Source organism: Lonchura striata, chromosome 21 (genome assembly GCF_050655825.1).
Source record: "Lonchura striata isolate lonStrDom1 chromosome 21, ASM5065582v1, whole genome shotgun sequence".
Lineage (NCBI taxonomy): Eukaryota > Metazoa > Chordata > Aves > Passeriformes > Estrildidae > Lonchura > Lonchura striata.
In genome coordinates, this window is record NC_140723.1 from 3,422,671 (window position 1) to 3,449,054 (window position 26,384).

At 44.8% G+C, this 26,384-nt stretch overlaps 1 protein-coding gene across 6 annotated transcripts in view; it reads left to right on the forward strand.

The window, feature by feature from the left end:
• Positions 1 to 26,384, forward strand: part of PRDM16 (PR/SET domain 16) — a 301,216-nt gene that overhangs the window by 141,324 nt on the left and 133,508 nt on the right. For all 6 annotated transcript variants that reach the window (XM_085558817.1, XM_021534304.3, XM_085558818.1 and 3 more), the window contains one exon: positions 13,944 to 13,994. In XM_085558817.1, the coding sequence (XP_085414943.1) occupies positions 13,944 to 13,994 (51 nt within the window). The remainder of the gene's footprint in view (positions 1 to 13,943; positions 13,995 to 26,384) is intronic.

A 26,384-nucleotide genomic window follows, 5' to 3' on the forward strand; every position in this document is an offset into this window, starting at 1 on the left:
TCACTTAATTTCTCATCTCTGTCTGGCCTATAAAACTGGGATAGAAATCCTCTTTTTCCATGCTCACTGTTTATCTCTTGCATTCACTTGTTTCCCAAGGTGTCTCAGGCAGAATTATCTTCCTGTTTTATGTCTCAGCTGGGTTTTTGTCCTGGTGCTCCTGATAAAAAATGGTGGGAAACTTGGTCAGGCATTGCCTGGGAAATTCACCCACAAGGTTTTCTGCCACAAAGCTTCCCCAGGACTTGGAAATGTCAGATGGGGGCAATAATGGAGGAAATTGGAGTGTCTCAAATCCAAACTCAGTGGATTATCAGTGCTGACTTTGATTTCCCCTCTGACTTTCTTTTCTTTTTTCTTTTCTTTTCTTTTCTTTTCTTTTCTTTTCTTTTCTTTTCTTTTCTTTTCTTTTCTTTTCTTTTCTTTTCTTTTCTTTTCTTTTCTTTTCTTTTCTTTTCTCTTCTCTTCTCTTCTCTTCTCTTCTCTTCTCTTCTCTTCTCTTCTCTTCTCTTCTCTTCTCTTCTCTTCTCTTCTCTTTTCTCTTCCTTTCCTTTTCTCTTTTCTTTCCCTGTGTTTCTTACTGAGATTCTCTAAATCTACCTGCTTGAAGAGCAGCACATGAAGAGAATTCTCATTTTCTCCTGCTAATTTCTGGCACTTCCCAAAACAAGCATTGCTTGCTGAGGCTGTGCCTGGGTTTGAGCCAAATTTGCTTTTTGGAGCAGACTGAGCCAAAGTGTGCTGTGCTTTGCAGAACCAGTGGAAGGTGCTCCTGGCTTGTCCAGCCACAAAAGGCATTTCTCTAAGGGAATGATCAGATAAAGGTCACCCCGTGGCACCACAAAAAGAGCCTTGTTTGTGAAGCAGCTGCTGATAATCATTGGGGAGCAAATGGCTTTGAATTTTATAGCTCCTGTTATCTGAAACTAATAAAAACACAATGCAGTGACGAGCCGAAGGTCATCTCATCTCACCTCATCTCATCTCTGCTGGGGTGGGGAGCGCTCAGCAGAGCTCCAGATTATGCACAGGTTTTGTCTGGTGCAGTCTGTAAATGCAAGTTTGGGAATGAGGGATGTAAATCAAGGGCATCTCCCGTGCTTCCACACTTGGAAGTTTTCATTTCCTATTTTCCCCTCCTGCTTTCCAAGCTCCACGCTCCAGGAGATAACAAAACCCAGGATGTTCCCACCTGGATTTGGTGCCATTTCAACTCACCCAGCACTGGCATGGTCATGAACCACTCCTGGAAAATCAGATTTAATAGAAAATCCATGGAAACAATCCAAAGGCTCACCCACCTTGCCGTTGTGCCAAGTGCAACGTAAAGAGACAGCAATAAATCACCCTGCTCTGCACCTCAAATAGATAATCAATTTAATTGAAAGCATCAATAATCATAGTTTGACATTTATTACCCCGTGGATGTTTTATCTTTTAGGCAGGGGACAGCGGGGCAATGATGGATGCCAGTTCTGCCATGGAACACAATTATGTGGTGCAAGGAAAAAGGGGTTTTATATTCTGCAGAAAAAAAGCAAAGCAGTTGAATTCATATTCAAGCAGACTGCAGGGAACCTGTGAGAAATAAGTGCAAGTAACTCTCATCCCTGGAGCCTGAATTCTGCTGTTATGGCTCGTGAGATAATGTTGCAAATGCTGCTTGGTGTGTTCTTTCTAAGTGATTTAGGACAGAAAATCTGCAGGACCAGGTCTCCCTCTACAGAATATACAGAATATCAGCTTTTTTTTGGTTTGTTTTTTTTTCACATGTGCACAAGTGAAAACCAAATGTCAGACTGGATTGTTCATCCTTTGGCTGTTCTTATGGTTTGTGCTCACCTGCTCAGCTCATTGTGCATCCTCAAAGGTGGAAAACAGTGTGGAAGGTACACAGATTGCCTGGACAGAGGCAAAAAGGGATGGAAATGTTCCTTTCCTCCTGCAGAAATGTTCCCATACCTGCAGGACAACGTCCAGGGCAGTGCCTGGATAAAACTGAAATAAAAGCAGTGGAGGCGTGTGCTGGGTGGGGAAAGCCCCTGGCTGTGCTCACCCATCCTGGAAGGCTTCCAGGGATGTGAAAACCCCTGAGTATTGAAGGGGAGAGTTATGGAGCAAATTCTTCCCCCAAACCCCAAAAGAATTGTCTGTATTCATTTGGATCAGGCACTTTTTATGTGTCAGATTAGGGATTTTTCTGATTTAGAGATACAGTTCTGATGTAGAGATACTACAATGTGTCTGTCATAGTTCTATTTCTTTAAAGTATCTGGTCTTACTTGTAAGGCTATTTTTTTGAAATCTGTTTTTAGTTCTATTTCTCTCTTAATAAAGTCTGTCTTATTCTATAGCTTTTCTAAGTCAGTATTTTTTATCTCTAAGTTTGCATTGAGCAAACTATGTGAGCATTTTTTTAAACTTTGACAATTCTCTACCAATCTATTTCCTACATTTAAGCAGCAGTCAAAACAGGTATTTCACCTTTTCTTTTTGGTTATTTGGAGGTTTAAACAGCTCAGACTTTCAGAGTGAATTAAGCCTTTTGTATTTTGACCACGCAGTGCATTCTGCCCGTGCTGTAAAGTTCCCTTTGCACTTCCCCAGTCCCAGGAGGTGCAGGGGGTTGAAGAAGACAAGACCAAGTTTGTGAGAATGTTCAAGTGCTGTTATGTTATTCCCACAAAGCAGCAGCTTCCTCGATGGCACACTGAGATTATTTGGCCAGTCAGGATCTCTTAACTCTGCTCACATCAGTGATTATTTACTTTGAGCTGGCAGTTACAAAAATGCTTTACTTCATTAAACCCTCTTCAGTGGCTTAAATACATTTTGTTTCCAGCAGCTGGGTACATTATGGACATTTCTTTGTCTATGATCTATTGGTGGTAGTTTGGAAGATGTAAACATTTGTGCTATTTGGCAAGATGGTTGTGGAGCCATCTTATAACCTCAATGTTCCTCTTGGCACAAGATTAAAAACTCCTTGTAATCAATGCTCGGGGCTGGATCTCCCAAGATTTCCCTCAGAACTTACTTGGGGTGTTGGGTAACAATACAGGCTGTGTGTGCTCTTCGAAACCTTTAATGACAAAAAAAAATAGGATTTTTTTTTTCTCCTTCTGGTGATGTTCTGAAGAAGCTCCAAATGTAGAGCCCAGTTTAACTCCAACAGCAAAAACTGGAGTTACTAAGGATAATAATGGATTTAAAAAAAAAAATCTCTTGGCCATTTTGGCACCCTTCAGGAAAACCTTGTGCAGAGATCCCAGGACCAGAATTGATTTATCTCCAGGACAGTGGGTGACACAGAGGAGATGCTGAGGTGCCCCTGGGGACAGCTGAGGAAGATTCATCCATGTTTAATGTTTCCCTGGTGCTATTTTGGGAGAGGAAGCAGGTTTGAGCTTCTGAGGTGGATGTCTCCCACCTCATCTGTCAGGAATGGAGAGGGGTGGAAGAAGTGCCCGTGGCATCTTCAGTGTAAGGAATCACAGTGAGCTAAAAACTCCACGTTCCATCATCTCAGGAGTTCTCAGCACATCCTTCACTTCCAATCTGGGGGTTCCAGTCACCCAAAACCCAAGGGAAAAAAAAAAAAGCAAAACCTTATTTCCATTTGGACTCCCTGAATTCCAGTCTCAAGAAAATGCCTTGAAATTGCCACCCACTCTCTGTCTGCCTGATTAAATAAAATATTGACCTTTTCCAAACACAATATTATCATTCCAAGCATAATATTATCCAGTCCTGTCTGAGATTGTTTCTACAGCTCTTAAAAGGGAGCTCACCTGGCAGCCCTATCAATTCAGATAAAACAGCTCTGTGTGCCCTCCCAATAAAAAGCTGATTGTGCTGGTGTCTGAAGCAGGGCCATTAAATAATTCCCCATTAACTTCCCTTTCTAGAGAGCATCATTTGCTCAATATCACTTCTGAATAAAGAAGGCAAAATGCTGTTCTGTTCCTCTCTTGTTCTCTTTGCTTGCACAGAGTGGTACTAGAGGGAGTTCCTCTCCAAGTTCACTCTCCACCTCAGAGTAAATCCTTTCTCCAGCTCTGAGCAGCTTCAGGACAAGGGGCAGAGGGGCACACACAGCAGCAAAGCTGTTCCTCGTGGTTAGCATGGAAAAGAAACATCCCAGCACAGGTAATTCCCCTCCTGCTCAGAGCCCAGACCTGCAGTTTTTAGTTTATTTGCTAAATTAGATGAGAGTTACGTGATGTAAAGTTCCCTCAAGGCCTCTGTGAGAGGCTCCTGTGGTGGCTGCACAGGTCACCCTCTTTTTTTCCTTTTGGAAAACCTCATCCTCATTAAGGAGCCCAGAATACCCACACTTTTCCCCCCAAAAAAACAGCACTCGAGCACCTCCAGGGCAGCCTCATGTTTCTCTTCCCATTCCCAGCTTTAATGGCCCATTTTTCTTCCTGCCTCACCCTGCCTGCTGCTGACCTTGTCATGTTAAAGTGACACTGAGGTTATCCTGCTGATGGGTATCAAGCTGACATTTCCCATCCCTTCTGTCCCAGTGCCAGGCAGGGATGCATTCCCAGCCAGCCCCTTTCCCTCCTGCCTCTCCCAGCTCGGGCAGAGAAGCCAAGCTGCCAGATGAGACAGGCAAGGAGGAAAAGCTCAGTATTTCCCACTGCAGACTGGGGGAATTGCTGGGAGTGCTGCAGGTTGGAGTGGTTTTCCTCCAAGTGTCATTGATGACCGTGCCCCAGTGTGGTTTTTGCTGCTCCTGGGATGGAACTGGGGAGCAGCTCCAGAGCTGCAGCTTGCTGGGGTTTGTGGGAATCCAGAGCATCCCTCTGGCTGCCCTGGGACCCTGGCAGGGGTCAGGAACACCCCTGGACAGAGCCCCAGAGACACTGGCTGTGATCTCTGGCCATGGAAAAGAGCTTTCAATCTTACAGGGTGAATTACCAGCTCTGAGTGTTTGATATAAGTAATAATTAAGTGTGGCATGGGTGCAAATGTAAAATTTTAGGATTCCAGATGAGGGGTCCAAAGGGGACAAGATGGAGGAAATTGGGTGTGCCTTGTCCTTTTTCTCCTCCTTCATGCCCTCCATGTTTCACTGTGGTGTTGGCATTTTTCTGTTGGTTTAGGCTGGGGACACACTGTCCAACGTAGGTGACAGATATTGGCACGTTATTGTAAATCCAGCCCAGGGAGTTTCTGGTATTTAATGTTTGTCACATCCCACTGAGGGCAGAGCCCCACACGCTGCCCTGCAGGACAGAGCTGGGCAGGGCAGCAGAACATGTGAGAGATAAACAGAATAAACAACCTTGGAACCAGCACAGACCAATTATGGCTTCTGCTTTGGCAGCGGGGCAGAAAGACAGAGACTTTCTACAATCTCAGAATCATCAATACCTCAGATTCCTACAGGGGTTGGCAGATTCTGTGTGGAAATGCAGCAAATTGCAAGCTGGGTTTTATGTTTGTGTTTGTGCTTTGGCATGTGGGGCACTGGAACGCTCAGAGTGAGCTCAGGGAATTTGTGCAATGCCGGGGAAGAGGCAGGACTTGGTTTCTGAACCAAGATACTCCTTATTGACCCTTTGGATGTGCTAAAACAATTCATACTTCTTATCAGTCTTTGCAGGCTATAGGAAGAGAATGAAATGAAGTAATTTTTCTCTGTTCTTTCTCAAATTTTAAGCTGCCTGATGATTGCATTTAGGTAGGGATGGAGGCTGTCGTTCAGCACAGGGTGGTGGGAGAAGCCACAAACAGCTGCTCTGTGTCTTGAGACCTGAAGGAGAAAATATTTTATCTTGGAACATCTCATCCTGGTCCTTTTCCTTGGTACCTGTTTGCCAGGAGGGATGGAAGTGCTGAGGTTTTCCTCCTTCCCTGATACTGGTGCCAATGCATCAGTGGCAAGACCTTGTCTGTGATGAAGGGAATTTTGTAAGAAAAAATAAATAGTGTTGATGATGCCACAAAGAGCTGAAGGTACTGAACCTCTGCTCTCTCTGAAGGGAGAAGGGAGTTTCTAGAAAGGACATTCCAACAGAGCTGGGAGTCACCCCAGAGACACCAAGAATGGGAGCTTGGGTGGTCTTGGAGATCTTTTCCAACCAAAGTGATTCTGTGAGGAGCAGAACCTCACCCAAACAGTGGCTGGGAGCCAAATCCTGACCAATTCCAAGGGCTGGGCTGTGTCTTTGCTGAATCCATCCCAGCACTCCTTCCCTTGGAGGTGTTCCCTGGTCACCCCAGGTGTGGCTGGACACCCAGGGAGTGTCTGGAGCTGCCTCCCCATGGATTTGCCTGTCCAGGCTGGAAAAGCTCCTCAGCCCAGCCCAGAGGTGCCCATGTGTCAGCCCTGCCATGCTGGGATGATGCACAGCCCCTCTTTATTTACTTATGATTATTAGTGATCAGCTGAGCAAACGGGGGATCAATAGATGAACTGCAGGGGAAGTTCGTTTATATTATTCTGTCAATACCGAGGGCATTTTTATAACTAAAAAGGGTCGAGGACAAAAGATGGATGGCTCGTGGATGAATTTAACCACCCAATCCATTTACATCCCCACAAACAGCCTGGCTTTATCTGCTAACCAAAACATTGCACTTCACTCCTCAAGATGATTTTTTGCTGGGGTAATAAATAGCTCTGGCTACATTAAGTGATTGTGCAACGTGGGCCCGTGGCAGACAGAATTTAGAGCTGATGACCTTAAACTTCCCTCTACTGCTGTTTTCTCCATGCTTACAGTGAAGATGTGGCTGCTTTGCAGTGCAAAAGCAACTTGTGCCCAAAAATGTTGTGTTTAATTTAATTTATTTAGCACAACAGTCTGTGCAAGGCAGGTTTCGCATTGGAGATGAACAAACTGAGTAAACCAGGTACAATTCAATCCTTGCAATTTCTGTTTTAATCCTCAGAATGCACACACTATTCAGGGTGAGTAGTGATTCTTCAATCTTTCCAGAATTCAGTTTTTATAGCAGAATTTCTCTTTAGCAGAAAGGGAGTTGGAGTCAATACCTGCAAGGGGGTTCTAAAAAAGAAAATAATAATTAATTTAAACTTTTTTTTTTTGGGAAAAAGTGAGCCAAATACCAGACTGGGAGTTTTGTGTTGTTAGCTGGGACTTGTTCTGCTTTCAGGGGTCACTGTCTGTTGCCAAAGGGGGTGCAGTGGGGGAGTGCTCACAGTGTAAACATTTCATCTCTGCTCTGGGGTCCTTTAAAACCTCATTCACAGAATCCCAGGATGGTTTGGGTTGGGAGGAACCTTCAATCTCCTCTTTCTCCACCCCTATGGGCAGGGACATCTCCCACTGGCTCAGATTGTCAGAGCTTCATCCTTCAACACTTCAGGGATGGGATAATTCTGATTCATGGTAAAACCTATTTTTTTCCCAATGGTGGTCACAAAAAGCTGGTTGTAAAGGTGAAGTTGGATTGTTGGGAGGAGGAAAAGAACAGCCAGAGGTTCCATGTGGAGCTAAAGAAAGGGAAAGGCATCTCCATCTGGATCCACGGGCCAGGACTGAATGAACTCCACTTGATTTCAGCAAAACTGCCAAACTATCAAGTGAGTTTCTCATGCTCATTAACACTGGGCTTTAAGAAGCCGATAAGAATGCAATATAAAATCAAAGAGCCCCTAAAGACTGCGAGATTATATTTAATACTCTCCTATCACCAGGCCCTGAGTGCTTGGCAGCAGAAACGGTGACATTTCCTAATCAGTCCCCTCTCCTGTTTGTCTTGGCTGGAAGTCTCCAGCCCTCAGCTCATTGAAGTCACTGCAAATTCTCTCCATTAGATCCTGTTTGACTTCCTGGTAGCTGCAGTTAACTCCATCCCAATGGCACGGAGGAGTTATGCCTCGAAAAATCAGTGATAAAAGCTGTGATATGCATGGAAATCACAGGTTTGTGTTCTTTCTCCAAGTCTTTGTTCTTGAACATCCATTTTTCTTCACGTTACCTCCCCCTGACATCTCCCTGAGGTACAAACACATCAGTTCATACTAAAGGATGATTTAGGATGTTCCTTTCTTTTGAACCCCACTTGGAACAACCTGCCCTGAGCCACCTCTGCAAAGTGCATTTTGTTCTCCTGGGATTTAGAGAACAGGGAGGATTCCACAGAGGACATGAGCCAGTGCAGAGGTGCTCCCTGCAGCAGATTCCCAGAAATTCTGGGCCGTGGATCCCTCCTAATTCCACACATTCCTCCTGCAGCACCACTCCACCTTTTTGCCCAGGCTTCCAGCTGAAAAATAAATGGTTATAAAATGGTGTGTGGAGTGGCAAGGCTTTGCAGGCTGTTCCTGGGCCACAAACCACAGCTTGGCTGCTCCCCAGTGTTCCCAATTGTGCTGGGGTTGCCCTGAGCAGTGAATGGTTGGTTTATTCTTTCCACTCTTTTCAGCCCTTGGTTTGTTCCTTGCCAGTCAGAGCTGGGCTCTTCATCCTCCTTCCCTCACCAGCAAGGAGAGGAAATTCTTCCCCTCAGAGAAGAGCTTTCCTCCCTTCCCTCTCAATTCCAGGCACATTCACTTCAAATTCCAGAGGCAGGATATTGAAAATTTCCTTATAATAGGGCTCACTGATTTGCTTACTGTAGAAAAATGGAAGATTTTGGTAAATTGTTGGCCAGAAAATGTGAAAAACCCCCTGTATTTTAACAATAGGGCTGAAAGATGAAATGCTTATGTGTTGAAACGGTTTTCTGTAGGTATCTTCCACGTTTGGTTTTCCTACAGATGCACATCAGTGCTGTGGCTCTGTGGGTTGTTGGCTGCTGTGTTTGAACATATATATATAAATATACATATGAAGATCCTGGAGAAGATAAGCTTTGGGGTCTTCCAGTACCTGAAGGGATCCCCGAGCAAAGATGGAGAGAGTCTGGAGGGATGAGATCAGTGGGGAATGGCTTCAAAGAGGAGAAGCTGAAGGAGGAGAAGTAAAAGAGGAGAAGCTGGAACTTCTCCTTGCAAGAGGAGAAGTTTAGGTGGGATATTGGGAAGGAATTCCTCCCTGGGAGGGTGCTGAGCCCTGGCACAGGTGCCCAGAGCAGCTGTGGCTGCCCCTGGATCCCTGGAAGTGTCCAAGGCCAGGCTGGACAGAGCTTGGAGCAACCTGGGATAGTGGAAGGTGTCCCTGCCCATGGCAGGAGTGGAACAAAGTGTTTTTTGAGGCACCTTCCAACCCAAACCAGTCTGGGATCGTATGATAATTGATATAAAATGATAAAGAATCTCTTCCCTATGGAATTCCTGCAGTGGGTTCTGGTGCTCTGTGCCTGGGCTGGATCCCACAAGGTGCTTGGTGCTCCTGGCCTATGGCCAGAAAGGCACTTAGGTGTGGAGACATTCCTGGTTCTGTTCATTTCACTGATGCTTCTTGCCTAAATATGTGACTGGGCCGGAGCCAGCCCACTCGGGAGCTGGCAGGATAAAACTTTTAAGGGAATAATTAATGGGTTATATGAAGAGCGAGATTTGTGGCTTAATAACAGCATTGTCTCCTGAGCTGGGGTGGAAGAGGGGAGGTGAGGTGCTGGATGGGAGAGGTGTTCCCAGTGCTGTCCAAATGCTCAGAATTTGGACCTGCTCAGAAACCATGTCCTGCAGGTGGTGGGGATGCCTGGGGCTGCAGTGAGCTCTGCCAGGTTACAGCTCAGCTCTGAGTGAGTGCCAGAGCTCCTGCCACAGGCTGGGATTGTTGGGGTGTCCTTCCAGCTCAGGATATTCTGTGATTTTGTGAGCTGAGACATTTTTTAAAGCCACCAGAGGCTGGCTGGAAGGAGCTGTTTGCTCTGCAGGTTGTGCTGTCCCTGTGTCCCTGCAGACAACGGGGCCACCCTGTCCCAGACAAGCAGAGTAACTCTGCCACGAGCCCAGCTCTGAGCAGCACAGACTGGGCACAGCAGGGCTGGAGCCTCTGCTTCCATCTGGAGCATTCGTGTGAACCTGTGTGCAAGGAAGAATCGCAGGCCCTTGGCTAATTTCAGGCAAAAGAAGTGTTTTCCAGTTCTTTTTTTGCAGCAGCTGCGTGGTGAGGCAGATCTGATGGTGCAGGGGGCACAGCCCGGGTTCCAGAGCTGGAGGGGATGTCCCCAGTGCCCTGACAGGCACGAGGGCTTGGGAAGGGCCAATGCCAAGGGCAGGTGCCCGGGCAGTGACTGAAAGCCTGAAGTGCTCACTCAGCTGTGAGCATCACTGGTGCCACTGAGCTCTCGCTGAAAAATCAGATGATAACAAAGACCAAGTTTTGAAAGCAGTGCTGTTATCTGCCTCCTGACTTCTGTGCAATTACTGGGCAATCTCTTCTCCTTGCAGCTCGGAGCAGAGGTGGAAATATCCCTTTAAAATCCAGATTCAGGGAGATGCAACAGAGGCAGGTTCCAGTCTGTCATCTTCAGAGTTTGCTGAATGCACCATGCCCTGCTGAAGGCATGAAGCCATGCCTATTGAAGTTTGGGTTGGGGCTTTTTTTCCCCCTAAATGACAGTTTATCTGAGCTGGGGGAATGAATGGATAATGTTACTATTTACATAAGCTCATTGTGATCTGTCTCAGTAATGTAATCAAATTAGGGTTAACTGCAGCTGGAGAATGCCAGCTCGTAAACTGTTTTTCAAAAAGAATCACATGGTGTTCCCTGACATGTTTAGTATACACTCAGGGGGCTCTGCAAAAATTCTAGCACATCCCTAACTGGAGTATCTGGGGCAGGATCCTGGTGCCACCAATTCCCTGAGCCCAGGGAACGGAGGGCAGAGAAATCCCTCCCCAGCCCAGGCCCAAGGCTCAGGCTCTCCTGCCGTGGCTGCTGCTGACATGTTGTCTTTCCCCTGGCTAAAATCAACAGATCAGTTGATAGAAAAAGCATGTGGTGTAAATTCTGAGCACATTCAGGAACATCTGTGCTCAGAGCAGGAGTGCAGCCCACTGCACACGTCGAGCTCTGTATTTAGTCTCCTGGCATTCGCATGAGATGAAGCTCAGTCTGGGCTAAAAATTACCCAATGAGCAGATTTTCAAAGTATCTTGTTATTCTTCTTGATAAACACCACATCTGGGGCTTGCTTTGCCTGGTTCTGCCTCTCCCCTCTGAGCAGGAGGCGCCGTGGACATCCCAGGGCTGCACCACCGCTGTCCCATGGGCTGTGGAGGGTGGAATCCCAGGATGGGCTCTGCTCCAGGGCTCCTGGTGAGGCTGCTGGGTTGCTGTCTGCTCCCACAGGTGTTTCTTCCACACTGGGAATGCAGCAGGACCATTCTGAGGTTCCCTCCAGCTCCCAGGAACATTTCTGCAGGCTCATTCAGAGCCCTGGCAGTGGCTGGGCAAGGGGAGGTTGGGAATTCTGGCCTTGCTCCTCCACAGAAACCCCACATGCCAGCACCATGCCAAGCTGCCAGCCTGCCCAGCTGGAGTGGCAGAATGGGACATTAGGACATTGGTCAGTGTCCAAGCCAATGCAGGTGGAGCTCAGCCCACAATAACACCTTGGACATATTTTTTTTTTTTTAAATCAGGTGTAAAGAAAGGATGAAATATTTAATCTGAATCAGTTCCTACTCTCCCACTAGTGCTAAAATGCCTTTTCATCCATAGAATCACAGAATTGTTAAAGTTGGAAAAGACCTTTAAGGTCATCAAGTCAGTGCAGCACCACCAGCATGTTCACCACTAATTGTCCATGTTCTGATAGTTTGAGTGTGAAGATGGTTCCATCAAAATTAAAATTCTTTGTGATATTGAGGGGCTCTTCCCCCAAAAGTTCTGTAATAGATGGGAACTCAAAAAGGATTTCACCAAATATCAAAACTCAGCCATTTTCAAATATTCCAAACAAACAGCAAGATCCTACAGAGGATTTTCTGCAAAATTACCATTTTTGAACATGGATGAAACATTTTCACAGAAATTCTGTTCTCTAAGAACTTTGAAATTCAGGATCTGCTATGAATCGAAAAATAAAAAAAAAAATAAAAATGTTTCAGAGAAGGAACTTGCCCCTTGAGCACAGCTCTGTCCAAACCAACAAAAGGAAGCTTGTGTTGGCATCTCGATTCCGACTCAGGAATTCCTGACTCTTAAGCCTGTTTATACAGGGCTCCACCACAGCCCAATTTGCACTTCATTGGAGTTTTCTTTCCCCTCCACGTTTATGGTGCTGCTGGACGGGTGGATTACACACTCCGACTGCACACACTTCTCTGATTGTATCCAAAGGCTTTTTGCATGAAATAATTACTGGGAAGTGTCTTCATTTGGAGGCAGCTTCGTCCCCTTGGATGTTTTGGAGTTGTTTTGCATTTCTGTTTCAGCTCTGAACGTTTGATGGCCTAATTCTCCAAAGTTCTGGGGATTGCTGGTTCCTGGTGAGGGCACTGGGAGCAGTCAGTGTTCCCTGGAAGCTTGGTGACATCTGGGATAGGCAGGATGGATGCTTAACTCCAGTCATGTCAGGGTGTTCCAGGGCAGGAGCACAGAATTTTATGGCTCTGGGATTTGCCTCTTGATCCTATTTGCTCTCAGCTACTTTGGAAACCGCAGTTTCAACGTCCATTAGAGCTGGTGTAAAGCACGGAATGGTTTGGGGTTCTTCCCATGGAAACACAGCCCCTTGTTAGTGCAGCTGAGCTGCAGATTTGGCAGCGGGTTGGAAATTTGTAAATCAGTCCATCTCACCTGGGCATGGCCAAACTCTCCTCTCCTCTCCTCTCCTCTCCTCTCCTCTCCTCTCCTCTCCTCTCCTCTCCTCTCCTCTCCTCTCCTCTCCTCTCCTCTCCTCTCCTCTCCTCTCCTCTCCTCTCCTCTCCTCTCCTCTCCTCTCCTCTCCTCTCCTCTCCTCTCCTCTCCTCTCCTCTCCTCTCCTCTCCTCTCCTCTCCTCTCCTCTCCTCTCCTCTCCTCTCCTCTCCTCTCCTCTCCTCTCCTCTCCTCTCCTCTCCTCTCCTCTCCTCTCCTCTCCTCGTTTTCCTCTCCTCTTGTTTTCCTCTGTTTTCCTCTCCTCTTGTTTTCCTCTCCTCTTGTTTTCCTCTGTTTTCCTCTCCTCTTGTTTTCCTCTCCTCTCATTTTCCTCTGTTTTCCTCTCCTCTTGTTTTCCTCTGTTTTCCTGAACTTCTCTGAACTTCTTTTCCGTGAGCTTCTCTGAGCTTCCCTTCCCCATTTTAACCTGCATTTCCTTCCATATTCATCTCTCTTGGAGCTTTTTCCTGCTCTTTGGCAGCCAAACCACCTGCCCCAGGTCTGGGAGCCCTGAGCACCCCGAGCACCCCAAGAACCCTGAGCACCCCGAGCACCCTGAGCACCCCAAGCACCCCGAGCACCCTAAGCACCCCGAGCACCCCGAGCACCCCGAGCACCCCTGCCCTGGGGTGCCTGTTGGACCTGAGCCACCCCAGATCCCCCCAGAGCCCTGGGAGCCGCTGGAATTCCCAGCCAGGTCCGTTCCCATGTTTTACCCTGCAGGGGACCAGGGCGATGCCGGGCTGAGGTACTTGACCTCCCCGAATGCCTGCTGACCTGGAGCTAATGTGGAGTGGAGCACAGCAGCGATTTAATGACTTGTTCCACCACACCTCGGCTGGAGGGGGAATTAAAGAGCGCCGGGGGGCCAGAGGGACTCAATTCTGGAAATCCTGTGGGTGCCCGTGTTGTCCACACCCATCCTTGTCTGCCAAACCTAAGGGAATTATTCACAGAAGTGACAGAAAACCTTAAAATATAAATTACAGTTGTGGCAAAAACCCTCCATCCAACTTCCCAAACATCTGGGTGCATTATTATCAACAATATTATCATTGGCCATTATTATCAATAATATGATATTTATTCATTCTCCTCATCATCATCACAACAACAGCAATATCAATCTCTATTATTTTACGTCTTTTATTTTATTCTTAGTTGCAACACAACTGAATTTTGTTTCTGTTCTCTTTCTTCCTTAGCAAATACTGACTGATCCTGAGGTGACCTCCCAGGAGAGCAATATAAAAAAGGTAGGATATGGCTCAGTCTTCTGGGAGTTGTTTTATTCCCTGGCTTGGAAATGCACCCGGGCACCTCTCCTCCGCTTTTGAACCAAGGTGTTGATGGCAATAACGTCGTAAAAGTTTTCCAGTGTTTGCTGTTGCTTTTTTGGATTAAGTGTTGTGGTTCTGTTGGCATATTTTCCTGTCTTTTTGCGATTCCAGTCATTATGAAAGAGAAAATAATAGTTTGAGGTGTTCCTTGATTCAGCTACAACACAAACAGCTGCCAGGCCAAAGCGAAAAACCTCATTTACCTCTTTTCCAGTAAAAGAAAATGTTGGTCCTTTGTTAAAAGTGCTAAATTTTTGGAGGTCACTCCAGCATCAAATGTGGCTTATGTGAAGTCCAAGGGAAAAGGAATAGGTCTGTGCAAGGATAAAATTCAGCCCATGTGATGCATTAGTGGTGCTTTTCATCACATCGTGGGGCTCCAGTGTAACAGTGACCAGAGGAAATGTGCTCCACACTCAGCCCAGCTGCACAAATGCCTCCACTGGAGCAGGGAGGCAGCCTCAGCACGACACATTTTGGGCAGCCAGGCTGCTGTTTGAGTTGGGGTGACCCTCAGAAGAACTGAAATTAGGTTTTGTCCCATGTGGATATGTTGGTTAACAGCTTTGCTGATTAAAGCTTTACAAGTTGGGTTTGATTCGAGCTTCTCAACAGCTGTAGCTTGTGTGTCCTCTCTGAAATAAGGAGCTGGTTGTGACTCCTTGTGTGTCCTCTCTGAAATAAGGAGCTGGTTGTGACTGCTTTTATGTGCAGTTGTCTTATAAAGGATGCTCACAGTCCTGCCTGTGAAGTTTTTGGGAGCCATTGCTGCTCATCCTTCAGTCCTTGATGCTTCTCCACTCTTAAAACTGAAAGGAATCCCTCAGCCCAACAGAGTGAAATACAATCCTTGCCAGGCTCCAGAGCCAGGCTGGGAAAAGGGATTTAGACACGTGTCCAGTATGGCCTGTTCTATTCCTACCATGTTAAAAAAAAAAAAAATCAGGTTTTATTTCCAAGGCTCCCGAGAGGAAGCATCCTCTGAGTGTCCCGTGACCTCGCCAGGGATCTGTGGCAACAGGGCTGAACTTTTTACCTTGGGCACCTCCATAACTCATGGGGTGTCTGTCCTGCCCCTGTGGGATCCTTTTGTCTGGACAGACGTGGTGACAAGGTGGCAGGTTCTCATTATCCCCACGCAACTCCTGCAAGAATGGAGGGAATCCTCCATGGCTCAGCTGATTCTTATTCAGTCTTTAATTACAATATCTCCCCACCTCCAGGATCTGCATTACCCCAAAGAGAGCAAGAGTTGGGTGAAACAGGGAAACACGGGACTGGCAGTTTTATATGTTCAATCCATGGGTCTATATTTAAACTTTGCGCTTTTATTTCAAGAGAAAATGTTACAAAAACTGCAGGTCTGAAAAATGCCGTGTCCTTAAATATTTCCCTGTGCAGCAGGTATAAAACTAGACAATTGTGATATTTGACAAGGGGGGAAGGCCTGGCCTTCCACTTGTGTCTTTTAAATGCATTGTAGAGAAGCACTAGTGGGAGTTTATGAGGTGATAAATTTATTGAAGGATGGGCAGTAGGGTTTTACAGCTGGGGTAAAGGAGGTCAGAGCAGTAAGGTAAAGAGTTCAAGTCTAAACTTTATGGCTTGTGAAAAGACTACTGCGAGACAGCTTTTCAGTCAGGAGAAAATGAAAACTAAAGAATGAGAAATCACTCCGGACAATTTTTGTAGGATCTCTCAATTGTTTGGAAGGAGCACTCTGGCATTTGGCTCCAGTGGCACAAAACCCTCTCGGGAGCAGATTTCCTTTTCCAGCCTCTCTAAATCATTCAGTTGTCATATCCCTGAAGACACAATAGTTGAGATTTGACTTCAATTTATTCCTATTCCTTCAGAGATGAGTTGGTGGTGAGAAGGTGACTGAAGACAAATGTAACTGGAGTGGGTGGCCTGATTTAAACTGGGAGGGGAGGAAATCGGAGCTGCAGAGCCCATAATTTCAGTGGCTCTTTTGACTGCTGCATCACAGGTTCAGAATTGGGCACTAACAAGGACTAGAAAGAGCAAAAAAAAAAAAAAAAAAATTCCAGAATGCAGAAAAAACCCTGTAAAACCAGGAAAAAGCAGGGAAGGGAAGGTGATGGCAGTGAGAGGTGTAGGGAGATGTGCATGAAGAAACCTCTGCTTAAAACTGACCCTAGAACTACCTCTGCTCTTAAGCTCTCAGGAAAAAAACAATATTTTACATCACTTTAATGAACTGAAAGGCAGGGAAAAGTCTGCAGCACAGCAGAGCCTGTTTTGTAGTGGAATAAAACAGGCTGTTTTTGGCTTGGAGCACAAAGAATAAGCATTTCTCACTATATCTAGTATTTTTTAGTTCGTGTTAGTGTTATTTCTGCTGGGACCACTAACACCACAAAGCTGATTTCTTTGTTAGTGGTTGTCTGACAAGAATAATTCAATGTCATTGAAGGACCCATATCCAGGATCATATTTTATATCTATGCTGCTCCATGGATTGAAGTGTGGTGTATACCTAACAAGCTCCTTATATCACTTTTGCTTGCTGGTATTTAGTTTAACTTAGACAAATACAGACAAACTCCTCATCCTGTTTGTTTAATTTTAAATCATCAGTGATGGAAGCAATATTAAAACAAGAAAGTCACTTATTTTAGTTATTTCAGTGACCTGAATGAGGACACTCAGAGATAAAAACATGAATAATACCTGTGAGTTTATTGTCCCCTACTCCCAAATGTCTTTTTTTCCCAGCCCACATCCCTGCACTCTGTTTATTTTGCTTAGAAAGCAGCTTAGTGTCCTCTCCCTCTAAATTTTCCAAGCTTCTCCACCTCATTTAATAAACCAAGCAAACACCTTGTTGTCATTGTCACCGTCCCCGCTGTCATTTTTCTTTAACTTTGAGCTGAAAGATTTCCAGGAAGCAAGGCCTGTGCCCATTACACACCAGCTCTTTTTTTGTTTTATTTTTATTTTTTTTTCCCCCGAGTAGATGCATTTCTCTCCCCTCCAAGGGTCACTTTGGATGAGGTTCCAGGATGCTGGGGAAGGATTCTCTGTGTGTGCACAGCTCCCAGCCAACCTCCCCGGGCTGGGCTGTTTTTCTGACCGTGGTGACAAGGGACCTGAGGGACTTCTCTCTTCAGTAGACTCTCTATTTAGTTTCTGTTTACTTAGAGGGAATAGCCTGAGGGGCTACTGGAGAGAAAACATCTGTGGGAGATAATCTATAGAGTTATCTATCTATCACTCTTGTCGACCCTGTCTCCCCTGAGAGCAAGCTGAGAGACTTGTAATAAAAAGGCATCGCTGAAGAGGCTTTAGGGACAAATAAAGAGACATGTTAAGGGCCAGCTGAAAAAGGATAGAAGACATTATTAAAGCTCAATAGCCGTCTTATCAAAATCCAATAGGATAGGCATTTGGCAAAAGGCTTTAAATTTATTCTTTGACTTTCTGGAGAGCTTGAATTTATCCATTAACAAGAATGTGCTGCACGGGGAGCGGGAGATGCTATCGGCTTCAAAAGGGTTGGATTCAATCTGGTATTGTGCAAAACACAACAAAAACTGAAGACAAAACCAATTTTCCCCCCTCCTCGGGTTGGCCTCATTCCTACATTGCCAAATATTAGAAGCTGTAAATATAATGCTGATGAGGCTGTGGAGTAAAAGCAATTTAAGCAGAACGATTCTTCTGCGCTCACAAATCACACGAATTTATCATTAAAAATAAAGTGAATTTTAGAAAACTGAGTGTGACCAGAAATTGTGGCCTTTTAGAAAAGCATCAAGTAGCAAACAAGAAGCCCAGGTAGGAGGAAAGCTTTCAGCTCTGAAGCAAAGGCAAAACCCCAACGAGTGTTTTGCTGCTGCAGATGCGAAGAGCGGGATGGGGCCATAAATCTCCCCGGGTTTATTATTATATCCAAAATGCTACAGGTCACAGGAACCATCTGATACTTCAGGAGCGCATTGTTGGCGCGGGGATGATTGATTGATAATTATGATAATTTGCAAAATGATTATTTGGGCATTATGGCCGCGGCCCGTCCCGCCGGGTCGCTGTGAAGACATTTTTGATATCTCGGGGCCGTCAGGAATGGCCTCTGGCAAGGAGGGATGTGGAGAGGTCTGGCCGGGCTGATGAATGATGACCCAGAGGAGTCAGAAATCAGACTTTAATAAGCAGTCAGGAAGGTAGTTAGGGAAGAGCAAGGGAGCTGCTCACTGTCTTTTGTGCAGCAATTACTGGGCAGGAAAAAACCCCCCCCAGGCCTGAGCCTTGTGCACCCTCAGAGAGCAAATTGCAGATTCGAACCTGGAGCTTAAATTTCTCAAATTGCAGATTTGAACCCAGATTTGCAATTTTTCAAATTGCAGATTTGAACCCAGATTTGCAATTTTTCAAGTTGCAGATTTGAATGCGGATCTGCAGTTTTTCAAATTGCAGATTTTAACCCAGATTTGCAATTTCTCAAATTGCAGATTTGAACCTTGATCCGCAGTTTCTCAATTTGCATCCTTGAACCTGGATCTGTGGTTTTTCAAATTGCAGATTTGAACCCGGACTTGCAGTTTCTCAAATTGCAGATTTGAATGCAGATCTGCAATTTTTCAAGTTTCAGATTTTAACCAGATTTGCAATTTCTCAAATTGCAGATTTCAACCTGAATCTACAGTTTCTCAAATTGCAGATTTGAATGTGGATCTGCAATTTTTCAGACTGCAGATTTGAACGTGAATCTGCAATTTTTGAACCCAGATCTGCAGTTTTTCAAATTGCAGATTTGAACCTGGATTTGCAGTTTTTCAAATTGCAGATTTGAACCTGGATTTGAATTTGCAATTCAAATTGTAGATTTGAATGCATATTGGATTTGAACCTGGATTTGCAGTTTTTCAAATTGCAGATTTGAACCTGGATTTGAATTTGCAATTCAAATTGTAGATTTGAATGCATATTGGATTTGAACCTGGATTTGCAGTTTTTCAAATTGCAGATTTGAACCTGGATTTGCAATTTCTCAAACTGCAGATTTGATCCTGAATCTGAAATTTTTCAAGTTGCAGATTTGAACCCAGATCTGATTTGAACCTGGATTTGCAGTTTTTCAAGTTGCAAATTTGAACCTGGCCTGCTCCGAGTTACTGCCTTTGCAGCAGAAATTGCATTTCTGCACTTAGCAGGGATATATTATATTATCCCCAGCTCGTGAAGGTGTTCTAAAACTCTCAGTGAGGATATCCCACAGACTTCTGTGGGTTTTTGTCACTTTTCTGTGTATTGAAGAATCCCCCCCTCCAGTTTGTGCACAATCCTCATCCTGGCTGAGAATTTTCACAGAATTGGGGGTTGAAAATGCTCCACAACCCCGTGGGAGGGGGCAACAATCCCAGATTTGGGAGCTAAAGCCCCATTTCTCCAGGGCTGCTGCTTCACAGTTACTACTTTAAAAAGAGCTTTAATTTGCTTGTTTTATAGGTTGTATCTTTATGAAATAAAGGTATATTTAGCAGCCACAAACACAGGCAGCTTTGAGTTGATTTTTATAATCTTTTCCTGAATAGACTTGCGTCATTCCAATAAGCCCTGGACAAAAGAGTGGACAGTTGTCTGAGAGTCTTTTTTATAACATTTCTCTCTTTCTATTGTTAGAGAGCTGCTAATAAAAGAACCAGGAGTCCATTAATTCAGTGAATGAACATATAGTAAAGTCAGTTCCCTCTTGAGAACAATAATGTTGCGGTCAGCTTAGGTTTCCATGGAAACTAAGTACTTCTAAGAAGTTTGCATCCTTGATTTTGCTGAAATGAAGCATGTAAAGTAAAAAAAAAAAAAAGGTGTAAGGCTGGCACAGAAAAGTCAGCAAAGAAAGTGATGGTTAAATTATTTTGCAGGAATAACACTGTATGTTGAATTTCTGTGATACAGATGTTTGGGCTGGGTTGTTTAGTGAGTGTGGGTATGAGAAATGGCTCCATGAAGAGATCTCGGGGGGTTTTGAGCCCATAAATCAGGGCAAGTTGAGAGGACTGGCAGTGGTTAAGTTTGCTCTCCCCAGATCTGCAGAACGCTGAGGCAGCCCCAGGCACACGCAGGGCTCCCACACCTGCAGGTATGAAGGGGTTAATGGCAATTTCCCATTTCTCCCTGGCAAATAATGTGGATTTTGGGGACAGCGTGAACACCTCGGTTCTTTTAGTGAGTTGAGCTGGTTCTTCTCCTCCTCTGCCCGGTGCAAACCGCAGAGCTGAGACGTGGAGCTGCTCCCAGCACTGATTTATAACCTGTGTCTGACTGCCCTGCACTGCTGAGGGTGTCCAAAACGTGCTGCTGAGCTGCTCACACACAGGGTGCACTCAGCAGCATCCCCTCACATAAAAGTGCCCCTGAGCTCCAGGCAGATTTAGGAGAGGCCACCTTGTCACCTTGGTGCATCCCAAGCGCAGCCACGCATGCTTTGGGCTGGGCTGGAGTCAGAAACTGCATTTCTGGGGAGCTCAGAAGACAGGTGGCTGCTGCCTTGGCAAAATAAATTATTTAGAATCCTTCCCTGGGAGGGTGGGCAGGTCCTGGCAATGGGTGCCCGGAGAATCCCTGGAGGTGTCCAAGGCCAGGCTGGACAGGGCTTGGAGCAGCCTGGGCCAGTGGAACGTGTCCCTGCCCAGGACAGGGCTGGAACAAAATGATCTTTGAGGTCCAACCCAAACCATTCCATGGTTCTGTGATCAGGGCACAAAGGAGACCCATTAAGACATTCTGGCTGAGTAATCAGTTATGCTAACAACACATGCAAATTCAACATTTACAAACTTTTTTATAACCAAGAGTTTCCTAAATCATCTGAAACCCTCACGTGCTGGTCCCTACTCTCTTTCCTTGGGGTTTGTGGGAATCACCACACATTTAACAGTTTGAACACAAATTAAGAGTTTGAACACAAGAGTTTGAACACAAATTAACAGTTTTAACACTTCTCTCCCCATCCTCCTTTTCTCTCTGTGTATAAAATTAATCTCAGTGCTGCCCTGTTAAAAGCCACACGCACTGTCATACATGAAATGTCCATACCCAGCCTTGCTGCTTATCCACTCACATCTGATGTGTTTTTAATTGTTTGCATCAGGAGCCCAGGCTCCTTTTCCCTGCTAAGCAAAGCGAGGGGCTGGCATTTCCACCCCGCCAGTGAAACAATATTCTGGATGATTAGGAGGCTCAGTTTGAAAATGCCAGAATGCCCCAGAGATCCCCATGAATCTGCTGCCAGCCGGCCCCTGTCAGAGCTGAAGGCAGCACTGTCTGGAGCCCAAAATCAACTTCAGGAAGGTCATGTGAAAGAAAATCCTCAGTCATCAGGAAGCCCTTGGCCTCGTGGCCTTTCTGACATTTTCTGACAAACCTTAAATCACCAGAGTAGACAAAACATCACAAATTTTGGAATGATAGCCTGTGGGATTTGGGGGGCTGCGTGGTAACTTGGAAGGTAACACACACACACACAGAGCCCCCTCCCCTCCCTCTGCTCTGCAATTCCTCCTGGATGCTGAGCTGAGTGAGGGCTGTGCTGGAATCAGCCCCTGGAATCTCCTGGATGCAGCAGGGTGGGGTGGCAGCTGCAGCAGCAGAGCAGGGAGCTCCCTGTGCCAGCTCCAGGATTTTTTGGTGGAACAGGGAATATTCCTCAGAGCCCCCTCCCCTCCCTCTGCTCTGCAATTCCTCCTGGATGCTGAGCTGAGTGAGGGCTGTGCTGGAATCAGCCCCTGGAATCTCCTGGATGCAGCAGGGTGGGGTGGCAGCTGCAGCAGCAGAGCAGGGAGCTCCCTGTGCCAGCTCCAGGATTTTTTGTGGAACAGGGAATATTCCTCAGGGTGGCAGGTGGGATCTCCCCCAGGACACTCCTGCTCCAGTGGGGAGGCTGCAGTTGGGTTTTACTGTGCTTTAGAGAAGGCTCCATGAAGGTGTCAAAACTCAAAATGTCTCTCAGACATTTTTAAAAGTTCCAAGCGTTAGTCAAAAGCATTTTAAACCCTAGCAAACACCTAAAAACAGCTATAATTTTAAGTTTAAGCCATAAAATAAGTTACCAACTTTAAAAGTAGAACAAACAATCACAAAGAATTAAATAATATAGTAAAAGTAGTTACTAAGTAGAGAGAAATTTTTTTAATATTTTACAGGGGGGTTTTAACACCTGTACAAAAAAAATTTTTACTTTATACATAAAAGTCAAAAGTTCTAAGATAAAAAAAGTAAACTAATCCTATTCTTCCTCCTTCTTCTTCCTTGCCTCCATATTCTTAGTAATGCTAGCAGTTATAAATTAGCTTAGAATAAAAAAGCACCTTATAACATAGGTAGTAAGTATTAAAACTATAAACATATAATACATAATATATCATCTAAAAAATAGCAGCAGCCCTGGGCGGGGAAAGAAAAAAAAAAAAAAAACAACAAACAAAAAAGATGTCAAGGTATATATATATATATGTCTCTACCTGGGCTGCTGACCAAACAGCCACAGCCCAAAAAAACAATCTTACTTACAATAAACTACCTTAAAACCAAACAACAAAAAGCTGCAACATTTTTCTTTAAAAGCCCAAATTAAAGAAAAAATAACTTTACCACCACACAAAGACCCAAAGCAAACCCAAAGTTGTCACAGCCTGGGATGCTGCATTGGGTTGATGCCACTGGAAGGAGAATTTGGGTCAGGTTTGAGCCTCTTGGAGCTCCGTGGATAAACAGGAAAACCTGGGCAGCAGCTGGGGAGGGAGCAAAGGGGAGGCTGGGGGTGGGTAACACTTGAAGTTGGGTCCAGCCCTGATGGTGCTGCTGGAAAAATAAAAGCCAGAATGCAGAGAAATGGGTGCCAGTGAACAATAATTAATATAAATACACATAACACAACAAAAATATTTTTTGGTTATTTTGTTTGGTTTTTTTTCATATTTTGTTCTAGAAATAACTCAAGGCTCTGCAAAGCACTGAAGGTGGGACTGTTGTCCCTCAGGGACAATAAGATATATTGATATATTTTGATTTTAGATTCTATAAGATTTCTATGAGATGTTAAAATACCCATTCTGGAAAAAAAATAAAACAAACCAACCAAGTTTATTTTTCACAGGATACTTTGGGGAGAAAAATAAAGGGAAGTAATCACCAGAAGTCAGCTCCTCTGTGATGTTCAGTGGTGCCTTCCCTCTGGAAATTTCAGCTCTGTAAACATGTATACAACTATATATAAAAATATAGATATAATAATAATAGTAGCAGGAAGAGGAGTCTAAATTAAGTGCTTAAATCCTTTCTTGGCTAACCCAAGCAATTCATTTTTTTTTATTACTTTTTTCCCCTCCTTATTTTAGACTGTAACACAGAATATAGACCAGAAATAGCAAAAGCTGTGGAATAGATTAGGAACTAATTTATAAACTTCAGAGGAAGTTTCCCTCCTGCTTAATGTGACCTAATAAGTAACTGAAATTAAGAAATCTTCTGTCATCTGGAGGCATCCCCTCTCCTAATCTTCTGGAGTTAGCTGATTATTGTAGGGATTTGTTGCCATGAATTCTGGCCTTGGGGAGGGGAGGTGAATTTGCTACCCAGCATTTTTCCAGCTCATTAATAACTGCTGCAGAGATAGTTCTGCACTGCTGCTGTCAGGACATCTTAGCCCCTGCTTGGTGCAATCATTCCTCCTGTTCCAGAAGAATAAATTGCAACTCCTAAAGGAATTGCTTCTCTGAGTTTGCACTGGAATTTCAGTCTTCAGCTTCAGCTCCTCTGCCCCAGAATGTCAGTTCTTCCTCACAGAAAGTCTGGGAAAACTCTGGGAATTCGTATCAGTGCTGCTGCCTCAAGGTGGTTTTTAGGACGGTCTTAAGGTCTTCTTTGCTGAAATATTCAATTTAAAAATTAGTCAAGAGGAATTTTAATTTTTTCACTGTTTGCCCTTCCGATTACTAATATTTATATGCAAAACCAGGAAAATCTTGACTTTCATGTTCATCTCTTCCCTTAATACCTGCTTCAGTTTTTTTCCCTCTTTCTGCAGCGCTGCCCAGAAATAAGCTGGACTTTTCTCCTGGTTATCTTGGCAAATCCAAGCAGTCTCTTGCTCAGCTCCTGCTGCCATGAAATGGAGATTAATCATTTTCCTTGGCACGGGAAACTCAAAATAGGTGAATCCTGGAAAATGTCTGTGCTGGGGCTGGGGCTGCCTTGTAAATCCACCCAGAGGAAAACGCCCTCAGCTCTGCCTGGGCTTGGGATGCCCCTGACACTGACCTCATCCCTTTTTTCTGCCTGGCTGCCTCTTCTTCCCCTAAATTCCTGTTGGGAGCAGAGGAATCCTGGAGGGTTCTTGTCCTGCTTTCCTGCAGTGCCAAGCAGGAAGGATGTGCAATTTTTCCTAAGGAGGTTCTGCTGTCCCTGAGTAAGATCCTTCCTCTCAGGCTTTGTGTCTGCTGATGACTCGAGCATGTCCTCGAGTTCCAACAGCAATTTATTCCTGGCAGTTTGTGTCTGCCAGTCCTTTTGCCAAGAAAAACTTGGGATTGGGATAGTGTCCCACCCTCCATTCCAGGTCTGCTGCTCACCATATGCTCCTTTGCTCTTTCCTGCTCTTTCCAGAGCATCCCCTGCTAAACCCGGGTACAAACTGGGCACTCCTCTAGTAGGAAATGTGGGATTTAAATCCTCTTTGTTTTTCCAAGGCATTGCTATATCAGAGATACAGATACAAATATATACATATAGATTCAACCATCCAGCAAATCCCATCCTCATCCAGGAGCTGGGTTGGGTTTATGGAAAACACTTCATGTCCAGCTGCTGTTCACACACCTAATGATCTATTTTTAAAGTATTTTATTCCAAGAAAAGAAGCCATAATGGTCACTTATGGACATTTTAATTATTATTATGCTGATAGCACGATTTTCTCAGAGCAATGAAGTTGGAAAAATGAGATTTATTATTTAATCCTGGTGTATGTCCACATTACTGCTAGACCCACAACAAGGATTTAACCATTTGCAACATGAATATTTGTGTTCTGGCGACTTCAAAGTGTTACAGAGCAGAATAGTCATGAAAGCAGAATATTCTGGGCCAATTTTCAATGGTCCTTTTTGCTCCATGATAGGAAGGTTGGCAAAGGAGCAGCTGCTGGATGTGAGGGTTTGCAGCCATGTTTGGTTTGGAAAGTCACTCTGAAGTTTGGATGCATCTCTGAAATGCATCAGAACCCCTTTGGTCTGAAAAACATCCATGAAAACCTTGCACATGACTTCATTTTTTTTTTTTTTTTTGCTTTCATACATTTCTTCTAATTCCTCAGACTAACTGGGCTGGAAAAAACCAAGGAATAGATTTTCTTGTTGCATTTTCTCTGTTCTGTTTGTAACACCAGGGAAAGCCTGGAAGTCTTGGAAGCTTATGCAAATAAATGATGAGAAAAGAAACTAATGGAGTTTTGCTTTTTCTCTGAAAGTTCAGAAATCCTTTAGAGCTGGACAAGGCTTTGAGTGTGTTTTGCTTCTTGCAGAGGAGTAGAACTCAGGAAAAAGGACTTTTTAAAAATATATCTATATGGATTGAGTCTCCACAAAGAACAACCACAAATTGATTGGCATAATGAGCAGATGTTAGGCTTTAAAGAGGGAGAGGGGATTTTTCCAGCTACAATTCTCAGCTCTGTGGTTAAATTAATATTTAGTGTCAGCCAGAAAACCTGCTGGACTCTCTCTGGGTGGGACAGAAACTGCTGATCTCATTGATCTCCTGTATCTCTGCTCTTCCCTCAGCCTTGGACTTTTTGTGCTCTTTTTCTGTGATGCTCGAAGATGTCAAACTCTGAATTATAAAGCCACGTGGTTGGTGCCTCTCTCTCCCATTTGAGGATAACCAAACTTCTCTGTATTTGCACAGCAGGACTTGCCTTGTAGTGGCCCAATTTCCCCCCCAAGGTTGTTTTCACTCCCATAAAATAGCTCACCTGGGCTTCTACAGGGCTCCCCCCTTCCATGCCAACACAGCACATCAGATATTAGTTTGCTTTCTTTTTTAAATATCAGTGAATAACCACTTCCTTTAAAAAAATAAAACAAGAAGAAGAAGAAGAGGGAGGAGGAGAAGGAGAAGGAGAAGGAGAAGGAGAAGGAGAAGGAGAAGGAGAAGGAGAAGGAGAAGGAGAAGGAGAAGGAGAAGGAGAAGGAGAAGGAGAAGGAGAAGGAGAAGGAGAAGGAGAAGGAGAAGGAGAAGGAGAAGGAGAAGGAGAAGGAGAAGGAGAAGGAGAAGGAGAAGGAG